At 44.1% G+C, this 12,307-nt stretch overlaps 1 protein-coding gene across 1 annotated transcript; it reads right to left on the reverse strand.

Annotated features, from left to right (window-relative positions):
* Nucleotides 1–990: 990 nt before the first annotated feature.
* Nucleotides 991–2,086, reverse strand: LOC112589498 (uncharacterized). The gene is made up of 3 exons (XM_025303019.1): nucleotides 1,451–2,086; nucleotides 1,169–1,356; nucleotides 991–1,098 (listed from the first exon to the last, which is right to left on the reverse strand). Exons 1-3 carry the CDS (start codon nucleotides 1,550–1,552, stop codon nucleotides 1,086–1,088), a joined length of 303 nt encoding a protein of 100 aa, XP_025158804.1. The 5' UTR covers nucleotides 1,553–2,086; the 3' UTR covers nucleotides 991–1,085.
* Between the last annotated feature and the right edge of the window lie 10,221 nt (nucleotides 2,087–12,307).

A 12,307-nucleotide genomic window follows, 5' to 3' on the forward strand; every position in this document is an offset into this window, starting at 1 on the left:
TAAACTGCCAAACAATTGCAGGAAGGCCTGGAAGACAGTAATAAGTCATATATAATTTACAGCTTCATTTTCAATATATTTAATGGATGGACTAATGATATATATATATATATATACCTAATTGTACCATAGCTATTAAGTACAGAGACTTAATTTAACCACTTACCATCTTACCTAATAAGCCATTGTTATAATACAATTTATTAACGTCAAATCCTAGTATATTACTAGCTTGGCAGACCTATGCTTAAACCTGTCGACGAAAAGCAAATAAGGATAAAATAATGATTAATAACCGCGATACACTAAAATTTTAAAGGTTTAAACCCACCTGTGCAACAAAAAGCGTAACAAACTCATTCATAGTCCCTAAAGCAGTACACCGCGGTAGCCTTAAGGCATGTCGCGCCACCGTCGTCTCGCGGCCACCGAGCGTACCCACTCGCGCTCCTCCTTACCGACTCGATCAAAGTTGTTGCTGAAAAATATTAATTTAAAAGATTATTGTTTGCGCACAAAGAATCCCCGAGCAATAACCTCCAGACCGACATAACCACCATAGTTACCTTGTTCTTGATGTTATTACTAATACTTCAATCGCTTTTTCACATGATCACCCACACAATAGATATATATACACTAATAATTAATTCCCCATTAAGATAAGTCATCAGTAACAGTAATTGACAAATTCCTGCTACTAAAAACTTAAACGAATAGACAAAATCAACCTCCACCGTGTAACGCAAGCCATGGACTACTCCACCACCTTTCTCGCTATCTCCTCGATAAGATAAACCGTGCATTCCTATACCATGACTAATCCAAGCAGAGATCGTTATTCATATCTCCTCACCGTAAATAACTAACACCTTTTACTCACCTCTTTCTTACTAATACTTTGCTTTCAAAAACTATCTAATAACCCTAGAGAAAATAGGAAAAATTTTAGAAAAGGGAGAAAGAAGGGAGGGAGTATAACAAGTAGTAACGCAAATTTAATTGAAAATAATTATACTGTATAAAAATCCTTGTACAGGCATTACAATATTAACGCATAACACCTATACGTGTCGATCTTGGCATTATGCTCGCTCCCTGTAACGAACAAAATAATTACCAATTAAAAATGTTTCTTATTTTTCTTATCGGGATAAGTTTTATTTACCCGAACAAATTTTTAAGACCGTAGGCATCAGGGTCAGGGCTCATATCCAAACCACCATATAGCCAAAAGTCGGCTGCCTCTCTCCTCCTCCATCTCCTTTTCCAACGCACCTCCGTCATTTCGCGGATAGACAGCAGACCGGGAATCTGAATATTTGTCTTCAAGGTCACATCCCCATTGCAGAAGCACTGTAGTAACATACCTTAGTAGTATAACCAAATATCCTAATGTGCATCCAATTGAGCTTACATCCATGCATGCAACACCCTGACATATACTTACTATTATCGCCGGCACCGGTCGGAAGTACCTTCGCCGAGGAAAACGTTGACGGAAGGGATACATATTTTCTCCTCTTTCTTTCTTACATACACGACTGATCATTCGCAACTGACAGCTGACTTATGAGCACATAAAATGGGAACCGACAAGTAACCAACCTCGAAATAGCTAAACACCCTCCCTCAGACAACTACTACCACCTATATGCACTAACGCCGAGCAAATATCCCCGCATGGAACTAGCACCTAGGATTGGATAACAGACATGAACGTAGCATAAACCTAGAATCACCACTCCCCTATCAAGCATATCCCTATATAAAATAGGATTCAGAATTGGACAAAATTTCAATAAAGTAATACCCAAGTAAAGGTACGCAATAAAAACAACGATATTAACAAATCACACACCTCTAACGCTCCATATTATATAAAAATATCACTGAAAATTAAAATTCCAAAATCAGTGCAAAATAAGGAAATTATTTTTCTTTGGTCTTAAAAACCTCAGGAACAATATTGATATCACCCCTGGAGCATGAAAATGACGAAATTATAAATAAACAAAATAATTTTGCAAACAAATTTTGAATTTTCACTATCGATAAAATTACAGCGGACACTCTTAATATGGTACCCCCGAACTCGAAAATTAGGTAGCTGCAATATTTTAATTTGTTAATTTAAACAATCAGACAAATAACAATCAAATCACCGCGGATCCACCTTACCATAAAGATATCGGAGTGTAGTCATAAATAAAGAGAAATAACGTTTTAGTTATTATTTAAAATTTGAGGTTATTGTTTATAACAAATATGACAAATAACAGATGCTCATTATAATAAGCCCACAAAATTCCTTTAATATTATAAAACAACTTTTCCAGAACACAAAATCCTCTAACATTTCATCAACAGTTCGAAATTACACATACACTAATTAACAAATGAATAACAGCTTAACCAATAGAGCGCGAAAAATCACGCTACCCGCATAATATTCTGTTTCACACAACGGATAGAAAACACATAAAAGAAGTACATCAACAGCTAATAATAATTAATTGCAAAAAATATAATAAATTTATTACAAGCCAGAAACCCAACATAATGCATATCACTGTATTCGTCTTTGAAGTAACAACACCTCGAGATACCAATGATCCCTCTTGCTAACAAAATCACCAAACATTTTTTCGTTCCCCTAAAATTTACATTATTAACTATGGATTATCTCGACGCCATGTGACGCGCAACGGCAATAAAACTAATAGTATTACACTTACTTTCCCGAAAAAACGAATAGAACACCGAGAAAAGGAGCAAAATGTACTGATTGTGTGCAAAAGTTCGTGCGGAGCTTCAATAGATAAGCGTCATAAAATGTTATTTAACCTACCAATCCAAGAACACTTAATCGATATTTATAAGAATGCGCAGCGTAAAAATATATGTAAGAGAATACGTGAAGGACAAAGATAACAACGGAAGTATTCATGATAACTCATGCATGAAATCATCTCCGAACGACTCTCTCTCTCTTTCTACTATCCTCCCATAAGCGGATATCCCTACCAGAGCCTTTTCCCCTCCACACCTATATCCCCGACCTGACGAGTTGAGAATAGAGAAGTCAGAGAGTCAGTCAGTCCCCGATAGCCGAACCAGTCGGTCGCTCCTGGAGGTCCCAAGCTGACAGACAGTCTCGCGCCATTTAAAAGTCCTTCACTTATTCTCACTAACCGCCCCTTTGGGCGCCACATTGTTAAAAGTAAGTTATTCTATACGCATCATAGATTTAAAATATTTTCTCGTTCCCTTGTACAAGGGGCTGACACAACAGACAATTACAAAGGTCATTGGTTAGTTTGGCTGACCTCTGAAAGGTGGAACCTTTTAAAGCATAAATAATTTATTGAATATATATATCACGCTTTTATATACTCTGCCTAATTGCACACGACATGTAACGCAGTAGGACCCATTTTCATTAATTTGCTCTAAAATATCCTTGTTAACCAGGCAGCTCCCAGCGTTGTCGAGCTCCCGGTTTCCTCGCAACTTATCTATCAGAAACTCCCTTCAGGATAACATTCCCTTTGCATTCCATACAAATCGGATCTGGTAGCACCATGCATTGTCGAGCCATAATCAGGCAGCTCCATGCGTCGTTGAGCTCCTATGTCAGGCCGCTTTGCCCGCATGTTGATGCTCTAGAACGAATTTAAATTTTAAGAATCCTTCTGGCAGCTCTAATAATTGAGCTCCATTCTCTCCACAGACTTTCCTGGTAGCTCCAAAGGGGTAGAGCTCCAACAACCTGATACGTTCCAACGCGGATAACTGCACCTGATCCAATCCTCAACAGTTGGTAAATTAATGCACCTGGATCACCCTCTATAGTAATATATTCGAAATAAGATAACAAACCCTCCAATAGATGCCAAGGCTAGTTGAGTCGCCGTACGTAGGCGAAACCTTAGTTAAAATAGCTCACCGTATACTATCTTATTAGGAAATAGTATGACGTTACTTTTATATAATCAACAAATACATATATAATATATATCCAGCACATTTAGCCTACCACATTATTGAATGAATAACCATCTTGTTCCAAACTCCAAACAAACAGATAATATTGGAATACCTCTCTCTTTCGATATTGTCCTCGGCGCCCCTGGCTATTGCCGGTGAATGCAGGTAGGCCTAAAATAAAACAGAGGACAACCGTTATCGTCGCTCTTAGGAAAGACGAGACGTTACACCCTGTTAAAAAAAGACGCCAAATTCACGTGGAACGAGCTACAAGAACACGTATTTGTCTCGCTCCGCAACTCGTTATGCACGGAGCCGATCTTACAATACCCGGACTTTACTAGACCGTTCGTCGTCACCACGGATGCGTACGGATATGCGATAGGCGGTATAATCAGTCAGGGACAGATAGGCAAAGATCTCCCCATCGCGTACGCCTCTCGACTCCTAAACGCAGCGGAATAAAATTACTCGACAATCGAGAAGGAACTCTTAGCCATAGTGTACTGTGTACAACATTTCCGTCCCTACCTCTACGGTCGCAAATTCAACCTGGTCACGGACCACAGACCACTAGTGTGGCTGCATTCTGTGAAAGATCCGAGCTCGAGATTAGTCCGTTGGCGATTAAAACTTCTCGAATACGAGTACGAAGTCACATACAAAGCAGGTAAAGTTAATGCTAACGCAGACGCCTTGTCCAGGAACCCCGCCGAAATACGCCTATTCCCCCTCGCCCCTGAACTTGACGTCTCCAGTTCCGATGAATCCATCTTTTCCACGCGACCCGACCAACAACGACAAGAAGAGAATTCGCGAGACCAACCGCCAGACGCACACGACCCCGACGATCACCACGACGATCACCCCGACGACTCAGAAACCGACACCGATGACAGCAGTACAACAGACAGCGCGTCCAGCCCAGAAACCGAGATATTCGACAAGTAAATGAACCATACGTACTGCGTAACGAAAATATAACCGAGATCAAAGACAATTTCCTATTGCGAAAAGACCACAAGGCCGTATTCGTCACCCAAAAGGGCGACCCCTGCGATAAAGGAGCTAGACTGCTCCAGGAACGTGACTTGCTACCTGCGTTACGCAGCCAAACACTGGGAAGAGCGAGTGTAACGACGGAGAAGGAACCAAAAATCATATCCCTGGTGATCAAAGAGCGTAAAATCACGCAACTAGACATAGAGATCCTTCGCGAGGCCATACAATCCCTACGAGATGTCTGTCAAGAGCTTCAACTCAACTCCGTGTCCTATGCAAGGGCGACTTAGAAAACGTACCTTCCGACACCATCCGCAACCTGCTACAACAAAATTTGAGGGCGACCCGACCAAAATTCTCCTATGCAACAACCAAATTCAGGTACCACCCCCGGGAGATAGGAGAAGGATTCTAGAGGAATGCCATTCCAGCATGATCGGAGGACACAAAGGAGTGACAAAGACGTACTTGCGCATCAAGGAAAAATATCAATGGCCCAATTTGAAGGAAGAAATACAGGAATTCATCCGCAACTGTAGAAGTTGCCAATTAAAGAAACTAGTAAGAGTAAAAACAAAACAGCCCATGGTCATCACGGACACCCCAAAGGAAGCGTTCGAGAAAATCTCAATGGATATCATGGGCCCACTCCCCACCACTTCCTCCGGCAATTCCTACATCCTCACAATACAAGACCTACTAACCAAACACTCCACCGCCATCGCGCTGAGACAAGCCTCCGCGTTAGACGTAGCAGACGCGTTCGTAAACAATTTCATCTGCCTATACGGCGCACCAAAAGCAGTTCTAACCGACCAAGGCTCTCACTTCATTAACAGCCTCATCAAGGCTGTGGCCCGAAAATTTAAGATCAACCAGTGCAAGACTACCGCGTACCACCACAATCAAACGGGTCCATAGAACGCAGCCACCACGTCTTGTGGGAATATCTGAAGCAATACACCAATACGCAACACGAATGGGACGAATTCCTTAATCTCGCAATGTTCTCGTATAACTCAAGCGTGCACGAAGGGACCTCCTATAGGCCACACGAGCTAGTCTTCGGGAAAAGTGTGCGAACACCGTCTAGCGACCCACCTATCGAGGATAACTTAAGCGAAACATACAAGGATTACTTAACTACGCTGTTCAATCGCCTAAAAACCACACAGGAACTCGCTCGCGAGAATCTCTGCGGAGCCAAGGCCCGTAGCAAACGCTACTATGATCGAAACTTAAACCCTCAGAACTTCAGAGTAGGAAGCTGCGTGTACTTACTAAAAGAACCCAGCAAGGGTAAGCTAGGAGACCAATACTCGGCCCATACCGAGTACTAGAAGTATTACGAAATAATAACATACGCATTAGTATAAGCGAAAACCAGACGAAAATCGTCCATAGTAATAAGTTGCGTCTAGATAAGGCCAAAGGCCCCCCTCTCCGACCATAGGCAGCAACCCCCACTGCTAACACCAGGACACAAGGCAGAACGACGCGACGAAGGGCACACATCAGTACACCACGAGCCTCGCACCAGGATGCACCTCCTGATAGCCCTCGCCCTCTTCGCTGCCTTCGGAACCGAGCCTGCAACCTCCCTCCTGGATACGACTGTGGAGGAGAAGGATTAAACATTACATCGCTCTCATTAACCGACATTGCCGAATGCCACGTTGACGACGTCGAACCTAAGAAAGAAGAGGTCTATCTACAGCTAATGCAATTCAACGACTTCACCCACACCGAGGCCATTCAATGCCGCCTAGAAGTCGACCGCATAATCTACCGCTGTGGAATGTGGTCCCATGTATCCACTGTCCCCGGAGGAAAACGGAGCTATATAAGAGAAATCTCCGAAGAAGCCTGCAGGAAGTCCCAGGAAACAGGAGCTATCATTTTGGGAAACGATATCCTAATTGACGGTTTAAAAAGAAACTCAACTACGTCACGGAGTCTGACCCTCGCTGGATCACTACAAAACGACGGCGCCTGTCAAGGAGCCGCCTATACTGACCCATTCGGAACGTGGGAAAACGCCATTGTCCAGGCTAGCGTCCGGATAACCTTACGAGACTTCCTGGTCCCCATCAAAATAATGGCCAACGAAGTCATACTACCTTCGGGAATCCGCTGCAAAGCCACCAGCCGGGAATGCCTCGACGCCGACGGGACCACTACATACTGGAAATCCACACCCAAGGATAATTGTAATTTCGACAGATACGATATACTTTACGAAGGCTTCGCGCACAAATTATCCCCTTCACCCGGACAAGGGGATGGACCCACCATCTACACAGTTACTAACAACGATGCAACATTCGCCCTCGCCAAAACCTCAGAATCAAACCTCTGCGGGTACAAAATCATGCACACAGAACACCCAAAACTCTTCATTCTCGAAACCTCGAGAGGACGGACTTTCAAGGAAAAATCCAATATCGCAATAGACAACCTAGACATGTTCGCCTACGTGAACTCCAAATTTGTCTACATCGAACGTCACATGAAAAACCAACTGACGAAACTCTACAAGGACATCATGATACAGAAATGCGCGCTGGAAAGACAAATCCTAGAAAACGCACTATCCTTATCTAGCATCGCCCCGGACGAAATGGCGCACCGCCTAATGAAAAGCCACGGATACACGGCAGTGACCTCCGGAGAAGTCATATATATAATTAAATGTATCCCAGTCACGTGCAAAATCCGCCAAGCAGAGCGTTGCTACAACGAACTTCCAGTAACTTACAACAACGCCTCATATTTCCTGACACCGCGCTCACGCATCCTTACCAAATCCGGCACACCGAGGGAATGCAACGAGTTGTTACCTCCGATGTACAATATCGAGGAGGCCTGGTATAAAATGATGCCACGACCAGTGGAATCAATCGCACCTCCCGTAATCCGACCTCTTACCAAGCCTACCTGGAAGTACATAAACCCTTCCAACCTGGCGACCAGCGGAATATACTCCGCCGACGACCTAGACCGACTCAGGAACCACATAATGTTCCCAGTGGAGAAACCTGCAATCATCAGCACCTTAGCACAAGGAGCCATGGGAAGAAAGGTCCCAGCCGGAACCATCTCCCTGTATAATATGCTGGACGAAGAATCTCTGGAAAAAATCGCCGAGAGCGCAGGAGCACGCCTATGGAAAGGTTTCATCACATTCGGTTCAGCGAGCGCAGGCATCTTGAGCATCATACTCCTGATCCGACTAGCCAAATTGGTAGTCGACTCCATTATAAGAGGCTACGCACTCCACTCGATATACGGATGGAGCCTCCACCTATTAGGCGCAATCTGGAGCTCACTCACCCACCTGCTGATCCACCTTGGAGGACGCGGGAAGACCCAACAGAACGAACAGCCCAGAGAAGAAGAAGCAGCCTTGGAAGTATTAGTACATCCCAAAACCGAGGCAGCCGACAACGCACGAGACACTAACAGTGAAAGTGAAGCGCGAATTGCAAGTGCCCCAACAAAAAGTTACAGCGAACTAAATAATTATCTGAGCGAAATACGCCAAACCAGACATTAAAGCGACATTTAGAATAAGTACATATATACATATCTCCAGAAAACGTCGGTTCAATGACGACCGACATTTTCTAATAAGGGGGAGGTGTCACATCCGCACTACCAATTGTAAGAGGAAGCACCACACAAAATTTTTTTTTTCTCTCTCTCTTCTTTCCCTGGAATCACCACAAAATTTTTCTAAGTCCCTCGAACATAAATTTTTCTAAGTCCCTCGAACATAAATTTTTCTAAGTCCCTCAACCCAAAATTTTTCTAAGTCCCTCGACCCTAAATTTTTCTAAGTCCCTCGAACATAAATTTTTCTAAGTCCCTCGACCCTAAATTTTTCTAAGTCCCTCGAACATAAAATTTTCTAAGTCCCTCAACCCAAAATTTTTCTAAGTCCCTCGACCCTAAATTTTTCTAAGTCCCTCAACCGAGAATTTTTCTAAGTCCCTCCGCGCCGAAATTTTCTAAGTTCTAATTTCCAAACCCCCACTACCTTCCCACTCCAGAGGAAAATTCGGCGGCTCGGGAAAGCCGCAGCTCAGGGACCGCGGAGCGCCCGAGAGTCAGTCTCAGTCGTGCAGTGATCTGGTGCAGTGCTTCCTCCATCCCTCCTAGGGTCTAGTATAAGTGCTAAATCTAACTTAGAATATTTTCGTGAGTTTTAACTTAGAATATTTTCGCGAGTTTTAACTTAGAATATTTTCGTGAATACGAACTTAGAATATTTTCACTAAATCTAACTTAGAATATTTTCGTGAGTTTTAACTTAGAATATTTTTATGAATGTGAACTTAGAATATTTTTACTAAATCTAACTCAGAATATTTTCGTGTATTCATTTAGTTAAAATATACTCTTGTTAGCCGATTCAAGGTTAGATTCACTCTCCCATCTCCTCCCATCCCCGACCGCTAACGCATTGGAATCGCCTAGCTGATAACTGGCCGCCGATTCTTCAAGGTATTCGCATCACTAGAATAGGGGCGTATAGGCTGCGGCTCGATCGCACCGCCCATCCGTAGACGCACAGGTTGCGGCTCGATCGCACCGTCTACTAGTTACTCGAAGGCGCATAGGTTGCGACCCGATCGCACCGCCTGACAGAATAGGGAACTCCGAATTAACCACACGAATACAGCTGGCCGGAGTCACGGGAGTGATTCCAAATGCGCCCTGTACGCAGGGGTGGTCGTAAGAAATTCATCAAAAAATTAGAATACCAACTAAAGCACGGACAAGCGTACCACCCTTACCTAGGTGTCGAACCCACCAACTCCGCTCCCGACAAGGGGCATCCTCGTTCCACTGAACCCCCTCGCTCTCCAGAATCTCCTCAGTCGCCCGTGCCAGAGCGCCCGAAAGCTACCGCCCGCAAATCATACAGTGTTAGCAAGATCGATTGTGACACCCATCCGCGACTACCGATCATTCGACGCGGATTCTCGCCACGAGACCCGAGGCCTGCTTTCTACCGTCAACTGCGTGCAGAGATCCTGCACTACTACTACGGAGCATCTACCCCGCCTCACACCCTCCGCACCTGTAACGAGAAAACTCCGACCCTCGAACAGCTTCGTGGGCACGTGCGCAACTCCATGACACAGGTGTGCCAGATTATTACATTGGATTAAAGGAACTGGTGAGTGCCATTCGCTCTATACTCCGCGGAACATCGTGTCGAGCCCGACAGATCGCGCGTATCCCTGGGGAGAATCACGCGATTCGTTTGACCCAAAAATTGCGATCTAGCCCCGCGTCCAGGCCCGAGCACCTGCAGCCTAGCATCGCAGCCGCGGCCGACCGGGACGTAACAGGCTCGAGATAAATTTGACCGCTGCGATCACACGAACGAATTATGATCAACAGAGAATCAATCACCAGTCTCGTCATTGCAAGATCGCGTCGTCTTTTTGCGATTCCTGCACTATCGGCGCAACGTCTCTCGCACTTCTTCTCCGGAGTCTCTTCCTTTTCCTCGTACAATGAAACATCCGGACGAAATACGACATATCTGAACGTATTTTTTTCTTCCATACCGTTGCAAGATGATGTAGCGGCTGTTAAATGATCGAAAAGCGTCTTTCCTATCCTGCGCGGATGATTGACTGTCAAATTAATCGGTATATCATCGTCTGGCTGACTTGCTGCCGCGAATGCGCTATCGATCTGTTGCAACGCTTCGACCAGTATATCAGACACAACACAACATCGATCGCCGTAGGGACAGTGTTCTGTAGCGGTCTCCATGACGTTCTCGTATGTTACAATACGAAATAAAGCAAAGCACGCGCTATTTATTCAATATTCAAGTACCCACGATATCAATGCGAAGATTTTATCATCGATTCGTTCGATTAAAAAAAAAGTCTCATCGTTTGCGATAATCGCATCTAACAAGGAGAATTGGAGGTGAGAGAGATAAAAATAACAAATTGTTCATTCGATACTCGTCATTTTAATGGACCAATCAATGCACAGTTTGCGCCCGCCCGTTTCCGCGATTTTCACCTCTCGACGTTCGATGTGAGCCACGAGCGACTGAATGTGCGATTTTAGCCAGACGTTCGACGCTTGACATTGGTTCAACATACGCGCGAGAATCGCGCATTCGAGCAATTGTACATTTGTTCGAGTGTATTGCGATTATGTAACTTATAGAGCGCCAGCAGCTCGAAGTTCGATGTGAACAACGAGCGACTAAATGTGTGATTTTACTTTTTGTATACTTTTGTTCAAATGCGCAATAGGATCAGAAGCGTCCAACGTTCGCTCTCGACGTTCGATGTCCCTTCAACGCTTTATGTTTGACTCGACGAACGAGCCACGAGCCGTGAGCGCGCGACAATCGCGCGATTCGAGCAATCGTACAGTAGTAACGTTCCCCCCGTACGTAGTACGGAGCAGTAGCGTTCCTGGTCCTATTGTACCTCTGACTGCTCCGTACTACGTACTGTACAATAGTACCGGCCGCGCGACGGAACGCCTCGTTATATACATTTTACCCTTTCCACATTGCACATTTTGCCGCGCGACCGCTCAACCGCGCGATGTGTCTCCGAAAAAATCGAGCGACGTACGCTTTACACCTACATTTGTTTCGCAATGCGCGTTACAGAATATATAGGACAATTGGATGAGACGTAACGAATAAATACAATTGTACAATTAAGCATTTATTGTTTTTACATTATACCAAATAACTCATTATATTCGTAAAAAAAGTTATTAAGCACATGTTTACACGCACATAAAAACAATATGACGACATAATGGCATCAAGATTCGAACCAACCAGTACATTAATAGTTCTGGAGAGCCATCGACTCGCGGGCACAAATTATCATAGAACGAGAATATGTCACCGTGGAACCACCAATTGGATATTATGGTTAACACGTACATAATATTATTGAAAACGGTTGTACAATCGTAGTCGTCAATTCGTCGCCACGACGCAAAACGATCCGATCAAAATGGAATAATATCGATACGTTCTCTGTTTAATGTACGAGCGAGTTCACAGGTGTTATGTTCGAAAGTAAGTTTATTGCCATTATGAAACACAGGAACCGTTAACTTGTGCGCGATGACACGTTTTATGTGTATTGGTGACAAATGTACAAACGACGGAACAACGGTGCAATGTCGAAGATTGCGCCAACGTCGCACATTCACAACTAATTCGGATATCACTTGCGCCATTATGCGATCGATCGTGCAATCGAAGCAACGATAATTTCTATCGATTTGGATTATTCCTTCAAATTCG

Source organism: Harpegnathos saltator, unplaced genomic scaffold (genome assembly GCF_003227715.2).
Source record: "Harpegnathos saltator strain DR-91 unplaced genomic scaffold, Hsal_v8.6 scaffold526, whole genome shotgun sequence".
NCBI lineage: Eukaryota > Metazoa > Arthropoda > Insecta > Hymenoptera > Formicidae > Harpegnathos > Harpegnathos saltator.